Raw genomic sequence first — 14,765 nt, forward strand, 5'->3', positions numbered from 1 at the left:
TTAAGAAGAAGGACGGTACTCTGCGCCCCTGCATGGATTATCGAGGGCTGAACGACATAACGGTTAAGAATCGTTACCCGCTTCCCCTTATGTCGTCAGCCTTCGAGATTCTGCAGGGAGCCAGGTTCTTTACTAAGTTGGACCTTCGTAACGCTTACCATCTCGTGCGCATCAGGGAGGGGGACGAGTGGAAAACGGCGTTTAACACTCCGTTAGGGCATTTTGAATACCGGGTTCTGCCGTTCGGTCTCGCTAATGCTCCAGCTGTCTTTCAGGCATTAGTGAATGATGTACTGAGAGACATGCTGAACATCTTTGTTTTCGTTTACCTTGACGATATCCTGATTTTTTCACCGTCACTCCAGATTCATGTTCAGCACGTTCGACGTGTTCTCCAGCGCCTTTTAGAGAATTGTCTTTATGTGAAGGCTGAGAAGTGCGCTTTTCATGTCTCCTCCGTCACTTTTCTCGGTTCTGTTATTTCCGCTGAAGGCATTCAGATGGATCCCGCTAAGGTCCATGCTGTCAGCGATTGGCCCGTCCCTAAGTCACGTGTCGAGTTGCAGCGTTTTCTCGGTTTCGCGAATTTCTATCGGCGTTTCATTCGTAATTTCGGTCAAGTGGCAGCTCCTCTCACAGCCCTTACTTCTGTCAAGACGTGCTTTAAGTGGTCCGGTTCCGCCCAGGAGCTTTTGATCTCCTCAAGAAGCGTTTTACATCCGCTCCTATCCTTGTTACTCCTGACGTCACTAAACAATTCATTGTCGAGGTTGACGCGTCAGAGGTGGGCGTGGGAGCCATTCTGTCCCAGCGCTCCCATTCTGACGATAAGGTCCATCCTTGCGTGTATTTTTCTCATCGCCTGTCGCCGTCGGAACGTAACTATGATGTGGGAAACCGCGAACTGCTCGCCATCCGCTTAGCCCTAGGCGAATGGCGACAGTGGTTGGAGGGGGCGACCGTTCCTTTTGTCGTTTGGACTGACCATAAGAACCTTGAGTACATCCGTTCTGCCAAACGACTCAATGCGCGTTAGGCTCGTTGGGCGTTGTTTTTCGCTCGTTTCGAGTTCGTGATTTCTTATCGTCCGGGTACTAAGAACACCAAGCCTGATGCTTTATCCCGTCTCTTCAGTTCTTCTGTAGCCTCTACCGACCCCGAGGGGATTCTCCCTGAAGGGCGTGTTGTCGGGTTGACTGTCTGGGAAATTGAGAGACAGGTTAAGCAAGCACTCACTCACCGCGCGCTTGTCCTAGTAACCTTCTTTTCGTTCCTGTTTCTACTCGTCTGGCCGTTCTTCAGTGGGCTCACTCTGCCAAGTTAGCTGGCCACCCCGGCGTTCGGGGTACGCTTGCTTCTATTCGCCAGCGGTTTTGGTGGCCTACTCAGGAGCGTGACACGCGCCATTTCGTGGCTGCTTGTTCGGACTGCGCGCAGACTAAGTCAGGTAACTCTCCTCCTGCCGGTCGTCTCAGACCGCTTCCCATTCCTGCTCGACCATGGTCTCACATCGCCTTAGACTTTATTACCGGTCTGCCTTCGTCAGCGGGGAAGACTGTTATTCTAACGGTTGTCGATAGGTTCTCTAAGGCGGCTCATTTTATTCCCCTCGCTAAGCTTCCTTCCGCTAAAGAGACGGCACAAATCATCATTGAGAATGTGTTCAGAATTCATGGCCTTCCGTTAGACGCCGTTTCGGACAGAGGTCCGCAATTCACGTCTCAGTTTTGGAGGGAGTTTTGTCGTTTGATTGGTGCTTCCGTCAGTCTCTCTTCCGGTTTTCATCCCCAGTCTAACGGTCAAGCAGAACGGGCCAATCAGACTATTGGTCGCATCTTACGCAGTCTTTCTTTTTGAAACCCTGCGTCTTGGGCAGAACAGCTCCCCTGGGCAGAATACGCTCACAACTCGCTTCCTTCGTCTGCAACCGGGCTATCTCCTTTTCAGAGTAGCCTTGGGTACCAGCCCCTCTGTTCTCGTCCCAGCTCGCCGAGTCCAGCGTTCCCTCCGCTCAGGCTTTTGTCCAACGTTGTGAGCGCACCTGGAGGAGGGTCAGGTCTGCACTTTGCCGTTATAGGGCGCAGACTGTGAGAGCCGCCAATAAACGTAGGATTAAGAGTCCTAGGTATTGTCGCGGTCAGAGAGTATGGCTTTCCACTCGTAACCTTCCCTTACGACAACTTCTCGCAAGTTGACTCCGCGGTTCATTGGTCCGTTCCGTATTTCTCAGGTCGTTAATCCTGTCGCAGTGCGACTTCTTCTTCCGCGACATCTTCGTCGCGTCCACCCAGTCTTCCATGTCTCCTGTGTCAAGCCCTTTCTTCGCGCCCCCGTTCGTCTCCCCCCGTCCTTGTCGAGGGCGCACCTATCTACAGGGTACGGAAGATCATGGACATGCGTTCTCGGGACGTGGTCACCAGTACTTAGTGGATTGGGAGGGGTACGCTCCTGAGGAGAGGAGTTGGGTTCCATCTCGGGACGTGCTGGACCGTTCGTTGATCGATGATTTCCTCCGTTGCCGCCAGGGTTCCTCCTCGAGTGCGCCAGGAGGCGCTCGGTGAGTGGGGGGGTACTGTCATGTTTTGTCATAGATTGTCATGTCTTGTCCCTGTGCTTTCTCTTCTATTCTTTTCCCCCTGCTGGTCTTATTAGGTTCTTTCCCTCTCTCTATCTCTCTCTCTCTCTCTCTCTCTCTCTCTCTCTCTCTCTCTCTCTCTCTCTATCGTTCCGTTCCTGCTCCCAGCTGTTCCTCATTCTCCTAACTACCTCGTTTACTCTTTCATACCTGTCCCCTATTTTGCCCTCTGATTAGAGTCCCTATTTCTCCCTCTGTTTCCGCTTCTGTCCTTGTCGGATCCTTGTTTGCTGTACTGTGTTCTTGTTCCGTCCTGTCGTGTTTTTGCCTTCATCAGATGCTGCGTGTGAGCAGGTGTCTCTGTCAGCTTCTGTTATTCCCCGTTTGGACAGTTCCTGTTAAGGATTCAGGATTCAGGATTTGTTATTTTCTGTTTGGACTTGAATAAACTCTGTTTCTGTTAAGTCGCTTTTGGGTCCTCACTCACCTGCATAACAGCCGTAGCTGTTCTGTCCTGCCGATGCATGGAAAACCAAGCCAACTGTATATTATCCATATCGTCATTCAGCCACAACTCGGTGAAACATAAGATATTACAGTTTTTAATGTCCCGTTGGTAGGAAATTCTCAAACGGAGATCATCCAATTTATTCTCCAGTGATTGCACATTGGCCAATAGAATGGATGGTTGAGGTGGGTTACCCACTCGCCCAATGAATTCTCACAAAGCACCCTGATCTCCGCCCTCTGTATTTCCTTCTTATCTTTACGCGAATGACTGTGATTTGGGCCTGGTCTCAGAGAAGTAGCATATCCTTGTCGACTCATTAAAGCAAAAATCTTCGTCCAGTTCGAGGTGAGTAATCGCTGTTCTGATATCCAAAAGCTATTTTCGGTCTTAAGCAACGGTAACAGCAACATTACGTACAAAAGAAGTTACAAACAATGCAAAAAAATAAATAAATAGCCCGGTTGGTTAAGAGCCAATAAAACAGCAGCCATCCCCTCACACTTGACCTTCAATTGTAAACTGGTGTCCGATTAGGCAGAAAACACTATTTTGGGTAATTTGGGACAAAATAAAAATTGAACTTGGTGAGAATAATTAAAATGCACAGTCATCGCGCACCATAGTTATGTGGATTAACCATAAAGGCATTTATTGATGGATATCCTATGAGCACCTTCTGAGCAGATGAAACTGATATAGCCTAGCTTTTGTAAATATGACATGACAACAATTATTAGACAGAGTAAAGTGAAAATAATTATATTTTGTCTGACATTAATTCTGGAACAGGATCATTGCATATTGGCTCACATTCCAATACTGATCCAGCCCTACCTTAGGCTGGATTTCAGCCCCATCACCCTCTGCTGACCCTGGCTTTTGAAATTCCAGATTGCTTTGGTTAGTGACTACAGTCAGTTATAGCAGCAACCAAATTAGTACCCAGGTTTGCAGTTCCTTCGCCACTGTTAGAAATGGCACTATTTTGGTGCCATTGTTAGTTCCACTGTAGAAATTAATATAGAACCCTATAGATACCACACAGCCAACTACTGCTTGTCTTTCCTCAGGTCTCGATTCAGTGGAAGCACAGTGTCAGAGATTTGAGGTGCGAAGCAGGGATGGAGGGAAGATGCTGTTCTCTGTAGATGAAAAGAAGATCAGCATAGGAACAGATACAGTCAGAGTAACTGGTAAGAGGCGCTGCAGAGCCCAGTCTGTCCAGTTTATACACAGTAATCTAACACCTCGCTGTCTTTAGAAGTATTCTACATATAAACTTTGGGTTGCGGCCACAAGGTGGTGCTCTAAGCATTCGCCAGTTTTATTTATATTTAGGAATACAGAAAAGTGGTCACTTAGAAACAGTCAAATCTGGCTTTGTGTGACTTACTTCAGTCACCCCTGGCATAGTTCACATCATGAAAGCACTCCTGTGTTGATTGCATTTGTGATTTTCTTTGTGGAAAGGCTCAGACGGAGGGGTCTTTGGACACTCTGTGGAAACACCTCACATCCAGGCAGATGCATCTCAAGATCTGAAGTAAGTTTATGCTCCCATTTAAACTTCACATTTGGACTATTTTGTTTAAAAGCTATATCATGGTATTCTACATACTGAATTAAGCGTTTGTCTTTCATGTTCAATTAAAATGACTATGCATAATTACTCAATGTTCAATAAGTTATTTGATATATGATAATAATAATATAATAATATATGCCATTTAGCAGACACTTTTATCTAAAGCGACTTACAGTCATGTGTGCATACATTCTACGTATGGGTGGTCCCGGGGATCAAACCCACTACCCTGGCGTTACAAGCGCCATGCTCTACCAACTGAGCTACAGAAGGACCATTTAAAGGTTCATTTAAATGTTGTGTTCTGCCAGTTGTCCCATTTTCTATCACCACCATTTTAAGCAGCACTGTTGGTAGTTCATGCGCTCATCATTGTCTCTATGCTTTTCATTCAAAACCCTGACAAATACAATTTCTCTGCAATTCTCATCAAACATGCGCTATAATGAAAATTGCACAAGCGTAAACTAATTTATCAGTTGTTCCACTTGGAAATAAGTGCATTACATTTTGGCTTTCATGAAAACGAGTGGGATTAAATGCATAAATGCACTCACAAGGCAGTTCCTTCTCTCGAAATACACTTAGCCTGAGCCAGTGGCCCCCGTAAATCCATTAACACAAAATAATGTGTATATTTGTAGTCTGCCTTCATGGTTCTACAGGGAAGATTCCGATTAAAGTTGTCAGAAAAAGTGTTATGGTAGCTAATTCCTCTGTAGTGAGTTGTATACTGATGACATTGCCCAAAGCTAACACTGTTCAATAGTAATTTAGCAAGAAATTAAATTACTGTTGAACAGCTTCCCAAATCCCAGACCGTAGCTTAGACTTAGAATCACACAAATCCCAGACCGTAGCTTAGACTTAGAATCACACAAATCCCAGACCGTAGCTTAGACTTAGAATCACACAAATCCCAGACCGTAGCTTAGACTTAGAATCACACAAATCCCAGACCGTAGCTTAGACTTAGAATCACACAAATCCCAGACCATAGCTTAGACTTAGAATCACACAAATCCCAGACCATAGCTTAGACTTAGAATCACACAAATCCCAGACCATAGCTTAGACTTAGAATCACACAAATCCCAGACCATAGCTTAGACTTAGAATCACACAAATCCCAGACCGTAGCTTAGACTTAGAATCACACAAATCCCAGACCGTAGCTTAGACTTAGAATCACACATAGAAGTGAATCTGAGTGAACGACTATACCACTTAGCTAAGCTATGAATGACATGAATAATTAAGTCAATAAACATTGGATAGTTAGTTAGCATAAAGTAAATATACTGGCAAGTTCGATGTATTAGTAGTAGAAGTCAACCGATTCATCGGAATGGCCGATTAATTAGTGCCGATTTCAAGTTTTCATGCCAATCGGAAATCAGTATTTTTGGACACCGATTTGGCCGATATATATATATATATTTTTTAATACCTTTATTTAATATTTTTTAAACTAGGCAAGTCAGTTAAGAACACATTATTATGTCCATACTATGACCAATAAACATACTACATATTTAATTTACATCTCAAACAGTACAGTTAGAAAAGCCATTAATAACAGCTAGCTTATGTGCCATTTTGCCACAGTAGTTGTTCTACACTACCCACTAATTGGAGCAGTGAATATTTTTGTCTTATTTTGTATTTATATTCCAAAAGTTTGGATTTGAAATTAAACAATGGCTATGAGGTTAAAGTGCAGACTGTCAGCTTTATGGGATGAACCACTTAGAAAACAGATCACTTTTTATATATAGTCCCACACTTTAGGGGACTCAAAGTATTCACTTCTTTGTGTTAAGTAGTAAAAAGTAACGTTTCTGGATCCATTTTCATAGCATGCAATATCTACGTCGAGCTTGTGACTAAAATGTGTTGGATGCATTTGTGTTTCAGATTATTTTGTGCCCAATAGAAATGAATGTGGTGTCATTTTGGAGTCACTTTTATCGTAAATAAGAATAGAATATGTTTCTAAACACTTCCACATTAATGTAAAAGGCTACCATGATTACAGATAATCCTGAATAAAATGTGAATAATGATAAGTGAGAAAGTTAGACGCACAAATACCATACCCCCAAGACATGCTAACCTCTCACCATTACAATAAACGCCGCCATACGGCCACCACCATGCAGCAACTACTGCCATACAGCTACCACCATACAGCTACTACTACTACTACTGCCATACAGCTACCACCATAAAGCACAGCTACCACCATACAGCTACTACTACTACTACTGCCATACAGCTACCACCATACAGCTACTACTACTACTACTGCCATACAGCTACCACCATAAAGCACAGCTACCACCATGCAGCTACTACTACTACTACTGCCATACAGCTACCACCATAAAGCACAGCTACCACCATACAGCTACTACTACTACTACTGCCATACAGCTACCACCATAAAGCACAGCTACCACCATACAGCTACTACTACTACTACTGCCATACAGCTACCACCATACAGCTACTACTACTACTAATGCCATACAGCTACTACTACTACTGCCATACAGCTACCACCATACAGCTACTACTACTACTGCCATACAGCTACCACCATACAGCTACTACTACTACTACTGCCATACAGCTACTACTACTACTGCCATACAGCTACCACCATACAGCTACTACTACTACTACTGCCATACAGCTACCACCATAAAGCACAGCTACCACCATACAGCTACTACTACTACTACTGCCATACAGCTACCACCATACAGCTACTACTACTACTACTGCCATACAGCTACCACCATACAGCTACTACTACTACTACTGCCATACAGCTACCACCATACAGCTACTACTACTACTACTGCCATACAGCTACCACCATAAAGCACAGCTACCACCATACAGCTACTACTACTACTACTGCCATACAGCTACCACCATACAGCTACTACTACTACTACTGCCATACAGCTACCACCATACAGCTACTACTACTACTACTGCCATACAGCTACCACCATACAGCTACTACTACTACTACTGCCATACAGCTACCACCATACAGCTACTACTACTACTGCCATACAGCTACCACCATAAAGCACAGCTACCACCATACAGCTACTACTACTACTGCCATACAGCTACTACCATACAGCTACTACTACTACTACTGCCATACAGCTACCACCATACAGCTACTACTACTACTGCCATACAGCTACCACCATAAAGCACAGCTACCACCATGCAGCAACTACTGCCATACAGCTACCACCATACAGCTACTACTACTACTACTGCCATACAGCTACCACCATAAAGCACAGCTACCACCATACAGCTACTACTACTACTGCCATACAGCTACTACCATAAAGCACAGCTACCACCATACAGCTACTACTACTACTGCCATACAGCTACTACCATAAAGCACAGCTACCACCATACAGCTACTACTACTACTGCCATACAGCTACTACCATAAAGCACAGCTACCACCATACAGCTACTACTACTACTGCCATACAGCTACTACCATAAAGCACAGCTACCACCATACAGCTACTACTACTACTACTGCCATACAGCTACTACTACTACTACTGCCATACAGCTACCACCATAAAGCACAGCTACCACCATACAGCTACTACTACTACTACTGCCATACACCTACCTTTTTTAAAGCACAGCTCCACCCATACAGCTACTACTACTACTACTGCCATACAGCTACTACCACCATAAAGCACAGCTACCACCATACAGCTACTACTACTACTACTGCCATACAGCTACCGCCACCACCCTACTACTGCCACCACCCTACTACTGCCACCACACCACCCTACTACTGCCACCACACCACCCTACTACTGCCACCACCACACTACTACTACTGCCACCACCACTACCACTACTACTGCCACCACCACTACCACTAATGCCACCACCACCATACAGCTACTACTACCCTACTACTACCACCACACAGCAAATAGATTGCCTTTTGGGTAATGTGTCTATTTATTCATAAACATTTTAACATTAGGTCATAAAGAGTGCATGTTGAATTTCATCAAACATATTTCCCAGTAACAGGGTTGATGATTGAATCTTAAAAATCAGCCATACACCCCTTGTGTCAGGGAAATGGAAGGTAGTTTGTGTGCAACAGGGAGGGGAAATTGAATGCAAGTTTAACAACAATGTTTAAATGTGTTAAAACATTTCTATCCATTGGGATAGATCATCATTGCCCTTTGATGCTCGATGTGCTCATTTGTCCACCACAAAACACCAGAAAATGGTCAAAGTAGAACCAACTCACCTGCTTTTATTCTATGATTTGACTGTTACAAGAAAACCAACTAAGAGTAACTAAAAGGAACTAAGAGTAACTAAAATGAACTAAGAGTAACTAAAAGGAACTAAGAGTAACTAAAATGAACTAAGAGTAACTAAAAGGAACTAAGAGTAACTAAAATGAACTAAGAGTAACTGAAAGGAACTGAGAGTAACTGAAAGGAACTAAGAGTAACTGAAAGGAACTAAGAGTAACTGACCAACAACCAAAATGAAACAGTTGTGGTTTTAGGAGGGATTCTGAAAGACACTCATGGGGTGTCCACTGAAAGTTGACTAGCAACAAGAACTGGAACCTAAGACAGCCACCGTGAGCACCCACACAATTTGCCCAAGCAGAGCCAAACAAAAGAATAACCCACACCACACTCAAAGACAGGGAGCACACCAAAAAGGTGGACCAAAACAAAATGAGACAAAGGAACGTTTTTCTAGAAATCAAATCAGGAGCACCAAACTAAAGATGTTGACCCTCCACATCTTTCAAGACAACAGATCACCTGGGCCAGACACTCTTGAAGATCACCTGGGCCAGCACAGGCGAAGCGCCTTCCCACTAACGAGATGGCAACCAGCATAGGTGTAACATATACTGACTAACGAGGTGACACCAATCCCATGCTACGTGCTAACGTGCTAAAAGTCCAACCTCAAAACATAAATGGAACTAGTATATATGTTCAATGTTTCTTTTGAAAAACAAAAATAGCTTTAAAATATTTGTTTTACTATATTAAAACCAGAGTTTAGTTCACGTTACAGGGTTGAACTTAAACCTGAGGGACACATGTAAATAAATTACTAATCATATTAAATAGGTAAAAATCTTCAGAAACTACTATCCGAAAGTAACAAAATAACTAGGGCTTTACAATGATGGTGAAACTTGGGGAAATCTTGGTGTTAAGTGTGTTAAAATCTTCCTAGAAGTTGGACAAGCATGACATGGAAGGAGCCAAAATTGGGATTTTCTGAGAAAACACAATTTATTTGAATGACTGCTATTGGAATTTTAAGCACAGATATATGTGATCCAATTGCTCTCTATTTGTGGAACGACTAAACTGTATCTTATCTTAACAGGTTATAAAATAAACATTAAAACAAAATAATAATTTTGAAAAATGAAGTGGTAAATGAAGTGGAACGCAAATGCTTTCATTAAGTTGTTGTGTTTGTCAGGCTTGAGTCTCCAACAAGGACCTTGACCATGGAGGCTCCCAGAGGGGTAGAGGTCACCGCAGCCAGAGGGAAACTGAAGGCCACGTGTCGGAAAGACCTGGAACTCCAGTCAACAGAGGGAGAGGTGAGGAGGTCACGCACAGAATCAACTGTCCTCGAAATTAAGGTGTCATCATCTATCAAAATAACTATATATGGTTTTAAGGTATTCCCATCACACAGCCTCGATTCTCATTGTCAGTTTTTGTTGTTGTGTTAAGGTACTGTAGGGGAGACCGGGACAACAGATTTTGGAGTTGTTTTTTAAAACCTTTGCTCTAACATTGTTTGATTCAGATATCTCAATATTTCACACAAACAAAGTACATTTGTCGGCTAATTAATAGAACAGAATGTGTTAAATGTGGACTTTTCACAAATCTGGCATATAGACGCAAGGTCCTGATGTTACAATTAACCCCAATAGCAGGTTTAGTTGTAGCATTTTATGACACTATCTTTAATAGTAAACGTGTGTTAATTGAAGTGTTATGATTTGAAACAGATATTTAGGAAAAAAAAATACACTAAATTGACATAAACATGTTTTCATTTATTCTTTAAAGCCTTACTACAAAAGACTGAAAATTATTATTGTATATATATTTTTTAAAACCTCCCGTTTTGGACTCGACATGTCAATGTATGGTAAAGACATGCACTATATACCATCTGTAGTTATCTCCTACCATATACGTTCCTAAAAAAAAAGTCTATACCCCTGTCACGCCAAATAGTGTCCCCCTGCCAAAAAGTGTTGTTATTGTGTGTCCCTCGTTGCTTGAACTTGTGCAAAATTCTGACCGGATTACGTAATGAATCAAAGCGTCCGCTGCTATCCTGGTTGCCTGGCTCTATTTTACCTCGTAGCGTCCGCTGCTATCCTGGTTGCCTGGCTCTATTTTACCTCGTAGCGTCCGCTGCTATCCTGGTTGCCTGGCTCTATTTTACCTCATAGCGTCCGCTGCTATCCTGGTTGCCTGGCTCTATTTTACCTCATAGCGTCCGCTGCTATCCTGGTTGCCTGGCTCTATTTTACCTCGTAGCATCCTGGTTGCCTGGCTCTATTTTACCTCATAGCGTCCGCTGCTATCCTGGTTGCCTGGCTCTATTTTACCTCGTAGCATTCGCGAAGCGGGGCAGTTGTATTTCTATTTCACCTCAAAAGTGCTCGATCAGTCAGCACAAAATTATTACCTCAGAATTGCTCTCCGAGGACGTTGTTTTTGACGGTGACCACCTGTTGCTTCAGAGGACCGATGATAATGGAAAGTCTTCATATAAGACAATATTGTTAAGTAGGAAGAAATCGTTTAAGCTGTTTTTAGACTGACGTTGCTAGCTACTGTACTTATTTTCACCAGTCTGCCTAGTCAGCTAGCTAGCCAGAGTTTTATTTAGCTAGCGTTAGCTTGCTAGCTAGCTACTGTAACTGTTGTCGTAGCTTTCTGTTGGTATGTAGCTTGCACTTCAATGGCATCGCTCGAGGAGAGGGGGTGGGGGGGACAATGCAAATAATCTGGGTAGACATTTGATTAGGTGTTCAGCAGTCTTATGGACCTAGACTTGGCGGTCCGGTACCACATGCCATGCGGTAGCAGAGAGAACAGTCTATGACTAAAGTGGCTGGAGTCTTTCTAGGGCCGTCCTCTGACACCGCCTGGTATAGAGGTCCTGGATGGCAGGAAGCTTGGCCCCAGTGATGTACTGGGCCGTTCGCACTACCCTCTGTAATGCCTTGCAGTCGGAGTCCGAGCAGTTGCCATACCAGGCAGTAATGCAACCAGTCAGGATGCTTTCGATGGTGCAGCTGTAGAACATTTTGAGGATCTGAGGACCTATGCCAAATCTTTTCAGTCTCCTGAGGGGAAATAGGTTTTGTCGTGCCCGCTTCACGACTGTCTTTGTGCGCTTGATCCATGTTAGTTTGTTGATGATGTGGACACCAAGGAACTTGAAGTTATCTTCTATTAGAAAACTGGACGGATTTAGCTATGTACAACCCTGTTTCAACAATCATTTTACATCTAGCTAGTTGGTCATCTACCCGTTGCTAGCTATTCATATAGTTCAGTGGAGGCTGGTGAGGGGAGGACGGCTCATGATAATGTATATCAGTGGAGGCTGCTGAGGGGAGGACGGCTCATGATAATGTCTGGAATGGACTAAATGAAATAGTATCAAACACCTGGTTTACATGTTGATACCATTCCGTTGACTCCCTTCCAGCAATTATTATGAGCTGTCCTCCCCTCAGCAGCCTCCACTGGTGTAGTTATATGTCTATCATATTGAGGTATCTAGCTATAATTTACACCCGATCAATCAATTGGATAGGTGTAAGCAATTATGGTAATTCCAATTGCCCTTAACTAGTTAACTAGGTTTCTTCGCTAGACAGACACAGAGAAACTTGTTCGGCTTCATATGTACCTACGGGGAAAGGATGGCCAGCCACACAGGAGGGTGATTTTTACTAAGGAGGAGTAGGAGGCCGTGCTGACCGAGATGCATGCTGGCCATTTCGGAGTGAAGCGATGATTACCAAAATCAACCTGCTCTTCTTCTGACAGAGAATTGTCAAGGAGGTGGACAGCGGGGCAAGTCAATTAACCTTTTGTTTATCAATTACATTCTATTATATCTGAAATGATTATGATTTCAATGAATGTCATAACAGAGATCACACCATGTTTAAATTTGTCACTTTTTGCTTAAAAGTCAGTACCCTGTCTAGCCTGACAGAAGTTTGAGAGGGCGAAGACTGTGGCGCCGGAGTTTAAGCCCATCAAAGATGTTTCACCATGGCACATGATCGGTAAGAGTCCCAATTAAAAATGTTGCCCTGATAAGTTGTTTTGTAATGGTTGCTTTATTTTGACCACAGCAGAGTTCAATATTCTAGAATGTGCTTACAAATATGAAAGTGTGCAGACTGTATGACACAGATACAGGCAAGAATAAAATCATCTTCTCTCTAACACTTTAAATGTTAGGGGTGGACCTCATTGGACCCTTCACTAAATCCAGGAATGGCAACAGCTGGTGTCTGACGGTGACCCATCACTTTACCAAGTGGGTGGAGGCAATACCCATTAAGCTCAGTAAAGGAAGAGTACGTGCTTAACTCAAAATTCCCTTCTGTAAACAAATTTAAAAGGGTGTTTGGAACCAAATGTAGATTTTTGTTTTGTATGATACCCATCAAGGACGAGGATGTTGTACATCTTCAACACCCACGGTTCTCCTGAGGTCATGACCGAGGTCATGAACGCTGGAACAAGGCACGTATGTCATAGTTTATATTCTGTCACCAATGGTTTGTTTTATTTAAGGAAGGCGGGACGTGGGAAACCTTGCTGCTCATTCGCTCCTAGCTGGGGTCAACATCTGTTAAAGTGAATATATATCTCAGATAATAACTATTTGTTTTAGTTTCCCTAACACTGATATTTGTCTCTTTGTTTTCATTTATATAACTAGCCAAGTCAGTTAAGAATAAATCATTATTTACAACGACAGCCTACCCCAGCCAAACCCTAACGATACTGGGCCAATTGTGTGCCGCCCTATGAAACTCCCAATCACAACCACAGCCGGTTGTGATACAGCCTGGAATTAAACCAGGGTCTGTAGTGATGCCTCTAGCACTGAGCTGCAGTGCCTTAGACCGCTGCGTCACTCGGGTTACCTCGGTGGAAGCCAACAATCTGCTCCATTTGGAGCAGTTGGATGGTCGACCACTGAAAGCACTGACGTTCTACACTTCGGTGAAGCCCAATAGACAACGTATGTTAAGCTTTGGTTGACATTTGAGCAAGCAAGAAATGGTAGTTATGCTGAGCTTATAAAAATGTACCTCTTCAATTGACCTCTCCGAATGACTTCAGGACCATTGACTGTCCTAGCCCCCCAGGAAGTATCCCATCCACCAGAACCAGTGAGTTGGGATCAGTCTGATTATCTGTGCTCGGAGTCAGAGGGGAAACAGCTTGAAGTAGGCTATACCTTCTAAAAGTGTTGAAAAGTACATATCTCCCATTTATAACACTGCACTAATCCATCACATTTTATCCCAGTAAAGTGTAACCTTTGTGTTTGCTTGTTTACGTCTCTGTCTCCTACCCTGTTCCCTTTAACTCTAGTCCTGTTCCCCAGGACCTAGGGGTTCTGTCCAACACCCAGACGTGGATCCACCTGATGTCCTCCATTACCAACCACCCCCCAATTTTTCATTACATCATCTACAGCTACTGTTATTGTCATTTTATTATCTGCTAAGAACGTTTTCTTGGTCTATCATACTGGGCACATAATATGTGAGATACACAGATTAACGAAAAAAACACTAGCACTGCAAACACTTAGAATAAAGAGAGCAGCAGTGCCTGGACTTTGCATTCTCCCTCTTCAAGTCCCCCTTCTGAGACTGGCTGCCTGTTGAGAACAAGTGACAAACAGAACCTCCCACCCACACAGCACCCACCCAGGGGCGG

General features: G+C 43.5%; 1 protein-coding gene across 1 annotated transcript in view; it reads left to right on the forward strand.

Annotated features, from left to right (window-relative positions):
* The window catches only part of LOC124014523 (zeta-sarcoglycan-like), a 49,517-nt gene that overhangs the window by 24,106 nt on the left and 10,646 nt on the right, over positions 1–14,765 (forward strand). The window contains exons 5-7 of the mRNA XM_046329625.1: positions 4,157–4,279; positions 4,557–4,629; positions 10,231–10,354. Coding sequence (XP_046185581.1) covers positions 4,157–4,279; positions 4,557–4,629; positions 10,231–10,354 — 320 coding nt within the window. The remainder of the gene's footprint in view (positions 1–4,156; positions 4,280–4,556; positions 4,630–10,230; positions 10,355–14,765) is intronic.

The sequence above is a fragment of the Oncorhynchus gorbuscha genome, linkage group LG25 (assembly GCF_021184085.1).
Source record: "Oncorhynchus gorbuscha isolate QuinsamMale2020 ecotype Even-year linkage group LG25, OgorEven_v1.0, whole genome shotgun sequence".
NCBI lineage: Eukaryota > Metazoa > Chordata > Actinopteri > Salmoniformes > Salmonidae > Oncorhynchus > Oncorhynchus gorbuscha.